Raw genomic sequence first — 14,911 nt, forward strand, 5'->3', positions numbered from 1 at the left:
TCGGGGGGGCTTTTCCATATGGAATTTAGCAGGGCTTTTCCTTTATCAGGAAGAATAGGGTCTGATGTGAGGATCCAGAAGATAGCCGAGTGCTGAGCGTGAGGATGGAGAGTCATGAAGAAAAGGGTCATCCTCATTAGCTGCCTTTGTTAGGCCTCTTAGGATATGAGCACTTATATTGGTTGCTTAGACTCCTGGAGGAAGAAATGAAAAAGCAAGCCCCTCTTTGGGTAGCTGCTGGTTGTTCCCTTATCTTCTTGGCCAGGACCTGTGGATGAGAAAGGTACAGGAAGGAGTTGGTAAGAAAGTCTGAGTAGGTGTTTACTGGACAGGATGAGCACAGGTTAACCCTCAAGAGTAGTCAGACGCAGCTGCACGCTATGTGGTAGACTGTACTGTTAAGGTGCTGGTTGCATTGCCTTGGCTGTATGTGTGTTCTCAGAGCACACACAAAAGATTAGTCCCCCTTGCCACTTTTTTCCCCAGCCCTTCCAGTTGCTTCTTAAGCTATAACTTCTACGTGAGCAGATTGCTTGGGAAGTTAAAGTCACATAGATGTCAGCAGAAATTCTCTCATGTAGTTTAGAGGCCTCCTTTTCAAGTCTCTAACTTCTCACCTGGACTAGTAAATAAGAGTGCTTAGCGGTATTTGTTTGCTTTCAGTAGCAACTTTAACCCCAGGAGAATGGAAAGCTTCCCTCCACATGCTTGTGTCCCTTCCTCTTCACTCTTAGGGGGTTCCTCAAGGCATGTTGTCACATCCACAATTATGCTTGCTGAAAGGCACCAAATGGACTTTTCCTAAACAAGAGTTAACAGTTCTTTTGCTCTAGGATAGGAAGGTTTATTCTTAGATGGTGGGCAACCTTGAGAAACAGCTTTATTCAGAAACTGAATTCCAATACATCCCTTCCTGGACCTTTGGGAGCGCATCTGTAGATGGGATGGTAGGGTTGGATTGAGCTCAGAGCCCTCCCTGCCTTTCCACTTTCTAGCTGTATGACTTGGGCAAGCTAGGTCCTTGCTCTGTATGTTCATTTCCTTAGTAAAGTATAAGTAGTAATAGTTCCTACTACACAGGGCTGTCAAAAGGATTAGATGTTTCAATACTTGTGAAGGCTTATAATATTAACTATTATAATTATAAAAGGAATCTAGCAGCATATCTCATAATAAATGTACCTTAGCTTTTCTTTAGATTTTCTTATTGTGAAAAACAAATAGAAAAAATTAAGCCATAATTTGTGAAAAACAAATTATAGCTTAATTGACTTCCCCATGAGACCTTCTTTTAAAAAAAAATTTGTAGTTGTAGATGAACAGAATGCCTTCATTTTATTTGTTTATTTTTATGTGTTGCTAAGGATCGAATGCATTCTAGGCAAGTGCTCTGCCATTGAGCTACAGTCCTAGCTCTCCATGAGATCTTCTTAATGTCTACTTTTTTTAAAATTTATTTTTTAGTTATAGGTGGACACAATATCTTTATTTTTATGTGGTGCTGAGGATCAAATCAGTGCCTCATGCATGGTAGATGAGTGCTCTATTCTGATACACAACCCCAGATCTTGATGTCTACTTTTTACTTGAGTTTTCTCCCTTCACAGTTAGATCCTGTAAGGCAGAGAATGTTCTAGCGCCTTGCCCAGTTCCTGGCATAGGGTAAATTGAATTGCAATATCAGGAAGTATAAAAAATGACTCAGGCTTGGGAATGGAGTGGTTGTCTCCCAAATACCCAGAGAAGCGTGATCTGGAAGAAAAACCATTTGTTAAGTTTCTGTGTGCCCAACATAGCAGTCAAGAGAAGTAGGTCATGTTATTACAGTTAAAGTGAAAAAGTGAGTCTTCAGGCCATACTTGTGCAGGGTCACATAGCTAGCAGTTGACAGAGTCATGGCTAGATGCAGTTATTTGACTCTGACAGGTATTATTTCCACTGCACCTCAAGTACCTGGGAAACACTTACTGTGTTCCTTTCTCTGGATTTTAGTTATTCAGATGGTTGTCTGTAATTTTTCAGAGCTGAGTTTTTGAGGGACTGGTGATTGGTTGTAGATGCTAATTGGACAATTTCATTTTCCAAATATGCAGTTTCTGTCTGGACTTTGCCATTGATGGAGCTTTAGATTTGTGAAACAGTCTCATATCCCCCTTGCCTCTCTACTGTATTCCCAGTGGGCATTTCCTCTGCTTCAGAGAATCTTCTCTCCTTAGCCTGACTAGCCAAGGAACCAAGATGAAGGCATAGATGAGAGCCTAGAGCTGCTGTTAGAGTACTGGGCGGAGCATTATGGCTTGGGAGACCAGCATGCCTTTCCAGGATACCTGAATTCCTAGGCCACTTCTAAGAATGGCACCATGCCCAGCTATGAGATTTTCTTGTATGTTTTCTTTTTATTTTAAGTTGGTCTTAATAGAAACCATTTATTAATTGTGACATCGATTTAAAATTTTTTATTCTTTTTAGTTATACATGACAGTAGAAGGTATTTTGACATAACATGTATATGTGGAGTATAACTTCCCATTTTTGTGTTGTACATGATGTGGAGTTACATTAGTTTGTATGAATTCTTATAAGCTTTGTTTTTGTACTTTTTGCTTCTATGTTTAGGTTTATGGTTCATTTTTACTTAATAATTATATATGGTATGATGCAGGGGTACTATTTTATTTTTTTGTAAGTAGATACCCAATTTTCCCAGCACCATTTATTGCAAAGACTCTTCTTTCTTCACTTAATTGTCTTGGAATCTTCATTGCATATCAGTTGACCATAAACCTGTTTTTTCATGCATTCTCAATCTCTATTCCTGTGTCAGTATCATACTGTCTTGATAATCACTGTAGCTTTGTAATATATTGTGAAATTGGCAAGTCCGAGCATCCTACCTTTATTTATTTATTTATTTATTTATTTATTTATTTATTTATTTATTTATTTATTGTATTGGGGGATTGACCTCAGGGGCACTTGACCACTGAGCGACATCCCCAGCCCTGTTTTCTGTTTTATTTAGAGACAGGGTTTTACTGAATTGCTTAGTGCCTCGCTTTTGCTGAGGCTGTCTTTGAACTCGTAATCCTCCTATCTCAGCCTCCTGAGCTGCTGGGATTAGATGCAAGCTGCGCCCAGCCCACCTTTATTCTTTTTCAGGTGTTTTTATTCTTTTGTTTTGGCTGCTCTGGGTCCCTTGCGTTTCCATGAAATTTTAGAATCATGTGGTCAATTTCTTTAAAGAAGTCAGCTGGGATTTTGATGGATCTTCTGTTGAACCCACAGATAAGTCTGGGGAGTATTGCCATCTCAACAATATTAAGTTTTTTGATCCATGATATCTTTCTGTTTTTCTATGTCTTTACTTTCTTTCAATGATATTTTATAGCTTACATAGTACTTAAGTCTTGTATTATTTTTTTTCCTAAGGGTTTTATTCTTTTTGCTTGTTGTTAATGGAATTCTTTTCTTTTTCTTTTTTGAATTATTTTCTTAATTTCATTTTCAAATTGTTGCTAGCATATATAAATAACATTGATCTTTTAATACTTTTTTTTTTTATCCTACAAGCTATTTTGAACTTATTGTGTTGGTCAGCTTTGCATTACTATGGCAAAATGCCTGAGGTAAACAACTTATAAGGAGGAAAGGTTTACTTTGACTCACCATTTCAGAGGTTTCAGTCCAGGGTTGCTTGGCCCTGTTGTTTTGGGTCTGTGGCAGCACAGAACATCATGCTGGGAATATGAAGTGGAGAAGGCCTGTTCACCTCATGGTGTCTGGGAAGCAAAGAGAAAGACAGGAAGGGCCTGGAGTTCAAATATCCACTTCATAGGTTTATCCACTTCCCATTTATCTTTCTTTCACTAGGTAACCTCCTAAAGGTTTTACCACCTCCCAGTAGTGCCAGTCTGGGGACCAGACTTAGAACACATGGACCTTTGAGGGACATTTAAGATACAAACTATAGCACTTACTAGTTTAAAGTTTTATTGTTTTTTTTTTCATGGAACTTTTAGGATTTTCTACCTACAAAATCATGCCATCTGTAAATGGAGATAATTTTACTCCTTCTTCTCCAATCTGAATATATTATTAAATTTTTATCTTTTTTTCCTGTTCATTGTTTGTCATAAAATAGTGTTCTCTGCAGAATGGAGCTTTTACCATTGGTGATGGATTAGCTGACTATATGGTATGTGAATAAACATTTTTTATTTTGTAAATATTAATATCTTAATGCATATCAATTTCATTTAACAAGAATTAGAAAAAATATGATTAGCCCTTCTAGCTTACTGTTTTATGTCTGCTTAAATGTCACTTCATCCAAATGGTCTTCTCCAAACATCCTATTTAAAATACCACATCCTCTTTATTCTCTTTGCCTCTCCCTTGCTTCATTTTTTAAATACCACTTATCAACTAACATATATACACAAACACACACTTAATCATCACACACAGGACACATACTCATTATCTGATTCTCTCCACTAGGATGTAACATCCAGGAGGATAGGGGCTTTGTTTTATTCTTTGCTGGATTGCATTTGCCTTTGACATAGTTGCTCAAGAAATATTTGTTGAATGAATGGTTTATTGTTTAGAACAAGGTTAAAATATTTTAAGAAAAGAAAGCCAGTTTCAAGCTTATTCACACAAAAAATATTGAAAAAATAGTACGTCAGGAGGTGTACAGATATGGCAGAAATCATAAGTGATGTATGGAATGATAAAAAATTGGGAAACCTAACTTAAGTAATGAGGAGAGGTGGGAATTAGAGGAGATGGAAGGTTTTTTTCTCAAATCATTTTCTGTGAGGTAATAGGTTATCTGTTAGCTCACAGATTCTTTCCAACCCCCTCGGGGTATTTCTTGAGGCTTTTAAGCTGTAACATCCGTGGAGTTAAACATATGTGGCAAAGTGGTTTCTACCTCCTGCCACAGAAACCCTTTTGGAGGTCATCTGGAAGAGGTTTGAGGTGCTTCTGGCTGCCGTGGAAACTTGGCTTACAGGACTTGTCTTTTTTGCAGGGCTCTGGGTTTGCAGAGAGCCGAAATGACCATGACTGCCAACAAGAATTCCAGCATCACCCATGGAGCCGGAGGCACTAAGGCTCCTCGGGAGACTCTGAGCAGGTGAGTGGGGGAGCATGACTAGGAGATGGCATCAAAGGATAGCTGAATAGCCTGGGTCCTGGTGGGATCTTTGCCAAAATATTGATAATTATCATTATGAGTCTGACAGTCATCCAGGTGACTTGTCTGGACTCAGCTCATGCTGACCATTAGGCAGAATTCTTCTTTGATAAATGCATTATTTTTCTAGTTCTATTCATCTCCATAAAAATAACAAACAATAACCCTAAAACAAGCTTTGTTTTGTTCTGTTGGAGGCCCCTAGTACTCCAGGGATGGGGCCAGCAAGAAGCAGCTTATATAATCTCTTCCCAAGGTAGAGACAGCTTGGGGTTACACTGCCATAGGGGAGACTGACCCCATTGGGGTAGAGGTTGGTAGGCAGTTAAGCATCTTAGCACAAGTTCCAAGTAGAAGTCTAGACTATAAGAATTTAGGTTGGGCTGTAAAGAAGATAGTGTGGGAAATTTTACTGAAAGTAAGTTATAATCCACTTCTGGTTTTGTCCTCTTTTTAAAAATGGGAATGTAGGACTATAGAAAAACCACAGATTTTGGAATCCTATAGAATTGGGCTCAAATTTCAAGCTCTAACTACTTGCCAAATAGATCTCAGAACATTTCCCTGTGCCTCCTAAAATCCAAGTTATCTCATATATAAAATTATCTCACAGAGTTGCTATGAAGATTAAATGAGATAATATATCTTGGTGCTTAGCATAATGGCTAAATCTCAATGTGATGAGATAAAAGCTTCCAGACTGGAGATAGACATACAGTGCTCTCACTAGGGTTTCTCAGTTTATGGGCAAGGCTGAATGCTAATGTCTTAGACTAGCCTTCAGGCTTGTCTGCCTGACTTCTCTCTCTCTCTCTCTCTCTCTCTCTCTCTCTCTCTCTCTCTCTCTCTCTCTCTCTCTCTCTCCCCACATACTTTTCCAGCCTCTTCTGATGAGTCTCAGTGGGCAAGTTTGACTGTTGGGTCCTCAGCCACTAGGCTGGATATCTCTAAGACTGTCTAGCTGTGGGTTGGGATAGGATTAGATCCTTCCTGGATGTCTGAGCTGTACAGTGCTAGGCTGAGGCCCCATGGGGTGGGGCTCCCTCAGGTCTGGCCAGAGGTAGTGGTGGATATTTGATTCATTCAGAGCTGGCATCAAGATATTGTTGGTAGAAAGGATACAGGATGTACCCGCTGGGGAATGGCTGGCAGAAATGAGGCAGGGGTTCCCTGTACCATACATGTAGGACTTGGTACTAGTAGAAATAGTCTGGTAGACTGTGTCAAACACACAGGGATTGGCAGGACTGCCTTGATAGTTATGTAAGAACATGGAACTTGACCAAACAAGTTTTATATCCACAGCAAGACTAGTAAGAACTTGTGTCCGAACTGAACTTTTCCCAGAACATTTGGCCAAGGCAGAACTAGGTTTAGACCTCAAAGTCTGCCTCTTACTGCCTGTTGTGGGAACCACTTTGCTATGCTGTCACCAGCCTGGTGGCTTGTCTTGCTCTTTAGTCTTACCATGATTGAGTTGGCAGGTGGAGACTGGAATCAAAGTTCCCATTTTTTGGTGGGGGGTTGGGATACTGGGTATTCTATCACTGAGCTATGTTCTCAACCCTTTCTTTAGATTTTGTTTTGAGACAAAGTCTCGCTAAGTTGCCCATGCTGGTCTTGAACTTATCAGCCTCCCAAGAGGCTGGAGTTACAGGCATGCACCACCATGTCTGGTTTTTCCCCATTTTAAAAAAATGTCAGACTATTATGGGAGTGAAATAAGTATGAGATTCTATAGAATTATTCTTAATTTTAAAGAAATGGCATATTTAATAGTGCATTTAGAACTATACTTGGAGATGATCATACCCAGCAACACTCAACTCCTCTAATCCTTTTTTCATCTGATTTCTACCATGCATGGGTTGGTATGGGTGGGAGGTGATATGCAGTATTTATGTTAAGTTTCAAAGCAGAATGAAGACTGCTGACAGCATCCCCAGTTTCTATTTGGAATATACGCCTACATGTTTTTAAACTTTTTTAGAAATTGCTCTTCCTTTAGCTTCTCAGCCTGCTTGTTATCAAAACATGCTGGGTGGTGTTTGTAAATATCTGAGTTTCAGATGGGCCTTAAAAAAGCATCTTTCCAGCCTCCCTTCTAAGTCTTCATTTCCTTCCTGCCACATTTCCCATCTCTCCCTCCCTCCTTTTCTGGGAACCTGGCTTTTGGCATGGAGTCACAGGCCTCTGTGGCTAGCTATGCCCTTCTCTCAGAGGCAACCCCTGGGCTGTAGAGGTTAGTTAGACATTGTGATCTTGTGGTTTCTTTGGTTGTCTTAACCCCCAGTTGGGTAAAGCAGGAAATCACTAGTTCACTTAAGAAGTCATTGTGAGTGAACTCTGAGGATTCTCCTAGGTGCCAGGCACTGTGCTGGACACAGGAACATAGAGGGCTGACCCATTCTCTCTCTAAGGCATTTACAACTTAGATCCATGATCATGGCACCTGAATTTCTTAGTCTGATCTTTCAATAGATGTTTGGCAGTGACCTGGGATCCTTTTATCATTGCCAGCCCAGGAATCTAAGGAAGAATAAATACTTTGGTATGGACAGAAGTTTGTTTGGTGAAGGCAGGGGCTTGGAAGGCTTGGTCTTTGACACTCTGGCCACTTTGGAGGCCTTCACATCATCCACATGAAGGCAGTGGAACCCACTGATTCTAAGAAACATTTATTTCTAGCTTTGGGGAAGGGAGGGTTCTGGGGCACGAGAAACTGGTGGAGATGGGCATATGGGACCCTATGAACTGTCCAGATACATATTTGCTGTGCTTTATCCTTAATTTGCATAAGAGTGCACCTTATATACTGTTGCACCAGTCTGTGTTAAAGATCATGGATTCCATTTCCTAGGTTTTTATATGTGTTTTACTACTTTATCTTCTTTTTTTTTTTTTTCCTTTGCAGCTTAGTTTTGATTTGGCAGGGATCTATAGGAAGAGGATATCTGAGGTTTTTCATTTGACCATCTAAGTTTTGTTCTTTGCTGTGTCTTCGGTTCCTGGAACAGGTTTCTTTTTTCTCATTGGCTGAATGGATGCACTGCTTCACCCTTTCCTGCCAGATACACCTCCCCATAGGCTCTTCTGACTCCAACTCACACAATTTGGCACCCAGCTCTTGGGGGTGGGGGTGGGGGTGGGATTCTCAAACCTCTGAATTTCAGAGGTCAGGCTTTACTGTGTTGGTGCTGCTGACCTGGAGTAGGACCAGAACCAGTTGTCCACTTGCAGACAAGGAAATGTTATATTCAGAGGTAATTCAACTGTTTTTTTTTAAATTATTTATGTAGATATAGTTTTAATTATTGATGAACCTTTTTTTTTATTAATTTGTTTATATGTGGTGCTGAGAGTTGAACCTAGTGCCTCACACATGCCAGGCAAGCCCTCTACCACTGAGCCACAACCCCAGCCCAATTCAATTGTTTTTATTGGGGAACTTGACTAAGGGATTTCACTTGTGTAGTAAGACCTGGCAGGCAGAAGGGGCTCTTCACAACTTTTTTACTGTGAAATTCTAGTACTGAGTCATTGTGACTTGGAAATATAGGATGTCAGTCTCATGTTTGAGAACTTGCTTCTGGTTTTAGGTGCACAAAACCTGGATATCTGTAAGAATGTGGAATTCTTAAGGGCAAGGATTTTGGCTTCTTTTTGTGTTTTCAGAGCCTGGAACAATGGTTAGCATATAGAAGGTGCTACCTGCTTATCAGTTGACTAAGTAGCTGGGAGGGCAACATTTTATAAAGCATAGACTGCTGTGCTATTGGGGTCCTTGAGTACTTCCCTCGTGGGTTTTCTTAGCTTTGGACTCTATTTCCATCCACTCTATAGATCTTAAAAGGGCAGAGTTGAGAAGAGTTCTCAGAGCTTGCATTATTAGTCATCTTTCTGTCACTGTGACAAAATACCTGAGAAAATCAACTTAGAGGAGAAAGATTTATTTTGGCTTATGGTTTTATAGGTTTCAGGCTGTGGTCATCTGGCTCCTTTTTTTTCTGTGCTTGTGGTAAGGCAGCATATCATGGCAGAAGGGCACGTATGGTGGAGCAAGCTGCTCATCTCATGGCAGCAGGGAAGCAGAGTGAGTAAGGAAGGGTCTTTGGAGGAGATACACCCTTCCAGGTGACCTGCTTCCTCCAGCTAGGTCCTACCTCCTATACTTTCCACCACTTTCCAACAGTTCATTCAATTATGAATCCATCAGTGGATTAATCCTTTGATGAGATTAGAGCCTCATAAACCAATCACTTCCCAAAAGTACCACTGCTGAACATTGGTGCATTGGGAGCAGCAACCTTCAACACTTGAGCCTTTTGGGGATATTACGGATCCAAATAGTAAGAGAAGTCATTCAGTTTAACCCACCTGGTTTATATATGGGGAAACTGAGGCACAGAGAAGAGAGAGAGGATACAATGTTAATGAGAGGAATAACCAAGCTTTCCTATCTTGATCCTTCTAATTTTTTATTGTACCACCACATTCACATTCCTATAAACATTACTGTCATCTCCCTGCTCAAAAATTATTGCCATCCATGATAAGGTCAACCTTGCCTGTTTGGCAAGGCTTCTTGGTTTGGTTTGGCTCTGATCTTTCTTTCTACCCTTAGTCATTCACCAAAGAAAACTTTATATTTCTGCATCTTTTTTCCAGGGATTTTCTTAACCAGTCAGCTAGGATTGGTTAAGAAACAGTAACTCCTCTCTACATTTACTCTTAGAAACCTTGGTTTGAAGCCTCCAAATGGCACTAATCATAGTGTACCCCAAAGGGTGGATATCCATATGAGTCTTATTTTCTTTCCTCAATCAGAGCTCTTTGGGGCTCAGCACATACTCTTTTGGAATGTTAGAGTTGGGAAGGAGCTTGGAATTCATCTGGCCTAGTTTCTTATGTTATATGAGAAGATGGTAAATCCCACACAGGTAAACAGTAGTAGAACTATAATTTCAATTCACATCTGCAGAAGTCTATGCAGTAAAAGAGAGGCCTCTTTTAGTGATATGGTGAAATTTGGACATGTCTTGAGGTTCCACTGTCAAAGTGGGCACAGATTTGGACCCTGTGCTTTAGATTTCAGGAAAAGTGTATGTGTCAGCTTTTGTTACTGTGACCAGAATCCCTGACATAAACGGCTTAAATTAAAAAGACATATTTTGGCTCATGTTTCCAGATTTCAGTCCATGGTCACTGACTCCATTGATTTGGGCTTTAGGTAATCAGAACATCATAGCAGAAGGGTGTGGCAGATAAAAGCTGCTGCTCTCATGGCAGCCAGGAAGCAGAGAGCAAGGAAGGGGCTCAGGATGTGCTATACCCTTCCAGGGCCCTGGTGACCTACTTCTTCTAATTAGGCCCTGCCTCTTAAAGTTTCTGTCCTCCCAAATAATGCCATCAGTTATGCACTAATGGGTTATTCCATCGATGAGTTCAACATTCTAATTATTAAATATTTAATTTTTTAATCCGATCACTTCCCAAAGCCCACCTCTGAACATGGCTGTGTCTGGGATCAAGCCTTTGAAACATGAACCTTTGAGGGACATTACAGATCCAAACTATAATAGAGTAAGAGCTTGCAGTGAAGAAAAAAATTATGAAAATAGTAGGTGTGGGTAAAAGATAGCACTGGGCACAGTGGCGCACACCTGTAATCCCAGTGATCTGGCAGGCTGATGCAGGAGGATTGCCAGCCTCAGCAACTTAATGAGGCCTTGAGTATCTTATTGAGACCCTGTCTTTTTATTTATTTATATATATATATATATATATATATATATATATATTTCTTTATTTATATTTAGTAGTATTAGTGGTAGTTGGACACAATACCTTTATTTTATTTATTTATTTTTTATATGGTACTGTGGTTCGAACCCAGGACCTCACACATGCAAGGTGAGTGCTCTACTGCTGAGCCACAACCCCAGGCCACCCCCCCCCCCGTCTTGAACAAACAAACAAACAGCAACAACAAACAGACAAAATGACTTGGTGTGTGGCTTAATGGTAAAGCACCCCTGAGTTCAATCCCCCGTACTGCCCCACAAAACATTGCAGACCCTCTCTCCTGTCCTAGTCATGGCAGACCACCCCTCAGGAGGATCTGTGACCTCAGCTCCCCCCACTTACCTGAGATGCTTTCTAGAATTCAATCATGATGCCTTTAATACTGGTCTGCTTATCTGTTGCTTTGTAACACATGGCCCCAAATTTAATGATGATCCTTATTTTGCTCACAAATTACAATTTGCATAGGGATCATCCAGGAAAGTTTGTCTTCCTTGCAGCATCATTTAGGGTATCTTAAAGATTGGTGGTGATTCAGTAGGGGCTAGGATCATCTGAATGCTTGTACAATGCTGGCTGTTGCCTGGGACCTCAATTTGGGAATACCTGCATGTGGCCATTACACTTGGTTCCATGCTTTTATGGAACGGGGTTTGGATTCTAAGCGTAAGCATCTAAAGAGAACATGTCATTTTATAATATGACATGTCATTTTATATATGTTATTTTATAAATTAGCCTCAGAAATCACATAGTCTCTCTTCTATTGTATGGCATAATAAAGAGGTAAGTTCAAAGGAAGGGAAGGTAGTTCTCACCACCTGATGAAAATAGTATTAAACATCTTATTGTAAGAAGGATATATGGGATGGGAGCACATTGTGATTGCTGTCTTAGGAAAATACAATCTACTATAGTTGTCCTCCAGTTACAATTCCAGATACAAAGCATATTCAGCCTTTTCCCTAAAATGTAGATCTCATCCTCTTAATGGCATTGAAGTCTAGGATCTTGCCATCAAAATCAGATCCAGGCATAGATGAGGCTTTTGGCGTGCAGTTCCTTTCATTGTATACAGCTCCTTGAGTATTGTTCTCTCACTGTGAAGATCTACAAAGAGAATATATACCTGTCCCTCAAAATACACTGATGGGACAGGCCAAGGATAACCACTGTAGATGTTTCTTTAAAAAAAGAAAAAGTCACCAGTCTGTTGAAATTTTTATATTCGTTAGGGCGCATGTTGCTAATTTCTTGGTTAGTCTTATTCTACTGCCTTAGAGTCATTTACCTTGTCCCTGCTTCCACCCTCTATATTTTTGGGTCTGCCCTCTGAGTTATCCTTCCTTTTCCATAAAAGAAGCTCATTCTTACAGGTGAATAGTTTTCTCCACTTTCTTCATGCCCATAATATATCAAGAGTCCATAGTTTTCCTTTCTTTTTGTACTATCTCTCTTTTTTTTCAGTTCAAATTGATATACTTCTTTAAAAACTTCATAAGTTTTTTTTTAACAATCCATTATAATTGACAAAAATAATCCTTACAAAAAATAAAGCTCTCTCCAATTTGGGTTCTTACGATTCTTCTTAGAAGTCTTATTGTTTACATAGAGGTTCTGCCAAGACTGGCTCTTAAGATACCTTGAAGACCTTTTTTCTGTTCTAGGAGGCAGTATGTTAAAATAATTTTTGAGGTCTTTACAAGGATTTTTCAGCCTCATTTAAATTTTATTTTTAGGGGCTGGGGCTGTAGCTCAGTAGTAGAGCGCTTGCCCTGCACATGTAAGACACTGGGTTCAAACCTCAGCACCACATAAAAATAAATAAATAAACATATTTTTTAGATAAATAAATAACTAAATAAATTTTATTTTTACAGGTATATTGAAGGATAATGTATAAAAAAATAATGTAAAGTGTACGGTTTGAGTCCCCCCCCCCTGTTTTACACACACACACACACACACACACACACACACTAAAACTGTCACCACAGTCTGGAAGCCATTTCTTAATTTGAGAATTTTTTCCTGTCTAGAGAGACTGGAAACAGTTTTATTTTCCGACCCAGGGCAATTTCTTTCTTAGCTTATCTCTTTTGTCTTGTATTATTGGCAGCTAGAAGTCAGATGGCACCTTAGCATTTTGCCTGCAAATTTTCTTAGCTAGTTCATCAAATTTATTATTATATTTCCTGTATTCCATGAATAACAGGTGAGAGAATCACCAGACTTTTAAACACAATAAAGGTACTATTTTCTTCAGCTTTTAAATGACATTTTCTTACTTGGCCTTAAGCTCCTACTGACAGCCCCAGAGTCAAGGAGTCAATATTTTTAAAAATTTGCTTCAGTAGCATCCCACTTAAAAATACCAAATTCTGTTTCAGTTATTGCCAAAAATTACTTCCAGATTTAATGGTATAAAATAGCCATTTTATTTTGCTCCCAGACTCCAGGGATTAGGAATTCAGACAGAGGACTATCGAGATGGCTTGTCCTTGCTTCAAGACATCTGGGACCTTGCTAAAAAGACCGCAAGGTTTAGTGATTCCATGGCCAGGGACTGGTATCCCCTGGCAATATTTTAACTCACATATCTGAAGGTTGATCCTGGATGTTAGCTGGGACTTCCACTGAGTCTTTCAGCCAGAATGCTAACACATACCTTCTCCATGTGCCCTGACCTTGCTTGTAGCATGGGGATCAGGTATTACAAGTTGCTAGTTTCTTGAGGCCTGGTTCTGAAAAGTGGTACAATATCATTTCTGTATTCTATTGTACAAGGAGTTATAGAACCCAGATTCACGAGGAGAGGTCATTTTGACAGGAAACATACCAAAGAATTTGGTGACCATGTTTTTAAAACAACTACAAGTGCCTTTGGCATGGTTTCCTAGAACTGGATTTCTGTCCCTCTTGGCTCTGCATAATGCCCTCTCTGCTTTGGATAGCAGCCCAGTTTGTACTGAATTAGGGCTTTTGGGATTTTGCTCTCAGGCACCTATAGCCTCCGAGAGGGCTTCTACATTATAAATGCTCTATGTTCATGGCTGCTACTACATAGAGTTTTTGTGATTCCTACCCCATAAAAGAGCTCACCACTTCTCTTTGGGTTTCCTTAGAAATCAGCTGGGAGACAGGTATAGGTGGCTTTGGAAGATCCTTAGATGTGCTTTCTGGAGATGAAAAGGCAACTTAATTTATGCTCCAACCCCCAGATACTTTTCTGCCTATCCTGACAAGCTGTGATAAAGCTTGCAAGTCTCTGCGTCTGTTGGTCTGGATATAGCCCCACTTGAGGCTGAGGCTGCTCTGAATCCTCTTAGGGCTTCCTAGCCATTTGAGAAGAGATTGCTTTGGGAAGAGGAAGAACAAGTTGAAAGTGACACCCTGTCCTTTGGCTTTTTATCAGAACTGTTCTGAAGTGAGATGTTAGCACTAGAGTTACTGGGAGAATCCCTTCTGTAGCCAGGGAACAAAATCCAGGTCTTGTCGATAGGACTCAAGCTGCCTTCCTTCTTTTCCTCCTCCTCTGTGCTCAAAGTATGGCCTCAGGGTAGCACAGTGAGAATGTCATCCCTAGAGCTGTGGTAATCACTAAGTGATGAGAGATTGCTGGTGCCTGCTGATCCAACAGGGTGCACCTTAGTTGAGCAGACCCTGAATGGTAAATGGTCAACTCTGAGGCAATTTTGTTGGAAGCAGGCTAGTTACCTGTTTAGTAGGGACAAGCCAGGCTCCTGCAGACAGGCTTACCACATCATGGGGCCTCTGAGGTTATTGCTCGGATTCCTAGAACTTTTCCCCAAGTGGCTCCAACTTGGTCCTTTCCTGGAACTAATACTGTAGTATCCCTAGGACCAAAAAGAAAAAAAGGAACTCTGAGCATGCCAAGTTCAA

The 14,911-nt window shown here is 40.2% G+C and overlaps 1 protein-coding gene across 3 annotated transcripts in view; it reads left to right on the forward strand.

The window, feature by feature from the left end:
- Positions 1–14,911, forward strand: part of Dennd2b (DENN domain containing 2B) — a 100,816-nt gene that overhangs the window by 44,919 nt on the left and 40,986 nt on the right. For 2 of the 3 annotated variants that reach the window (XM_026409585.2, XM_026409587.2), the window contains exon 2: positions 5,039–5,143. In XM_026409585.2, the coding sequence (XP_026265370.2) occupies positions 5,064–5,143 (80 nt within the window). In that variant the 5' untranslated portion in view covers positions 5,039–5,063. Of the gene's footprint in view, positions 1–4,139; positions 4,196–5,038; positions 5,144–14,911 lie in introns of those variants that run through there. The other variant, XM_026409586.2, reaches the window with a different exon arrangement.

The sequence above is a fragment of the Urocitellus parryii genome, chromosome 4, assembly GCF_045843805.1.
Source record: "Urocitellus parryii isolate mUroPar1 chromosome 4, mUroPar1.hap1, whole genome shotgun sequence".
Classification (NCBI taxonomy): Eukaryota; Metazoa; Chordata; class Mammalia; order Rodentia; family Sciuridae; genus Urocitellus; species Urocitellus parryii.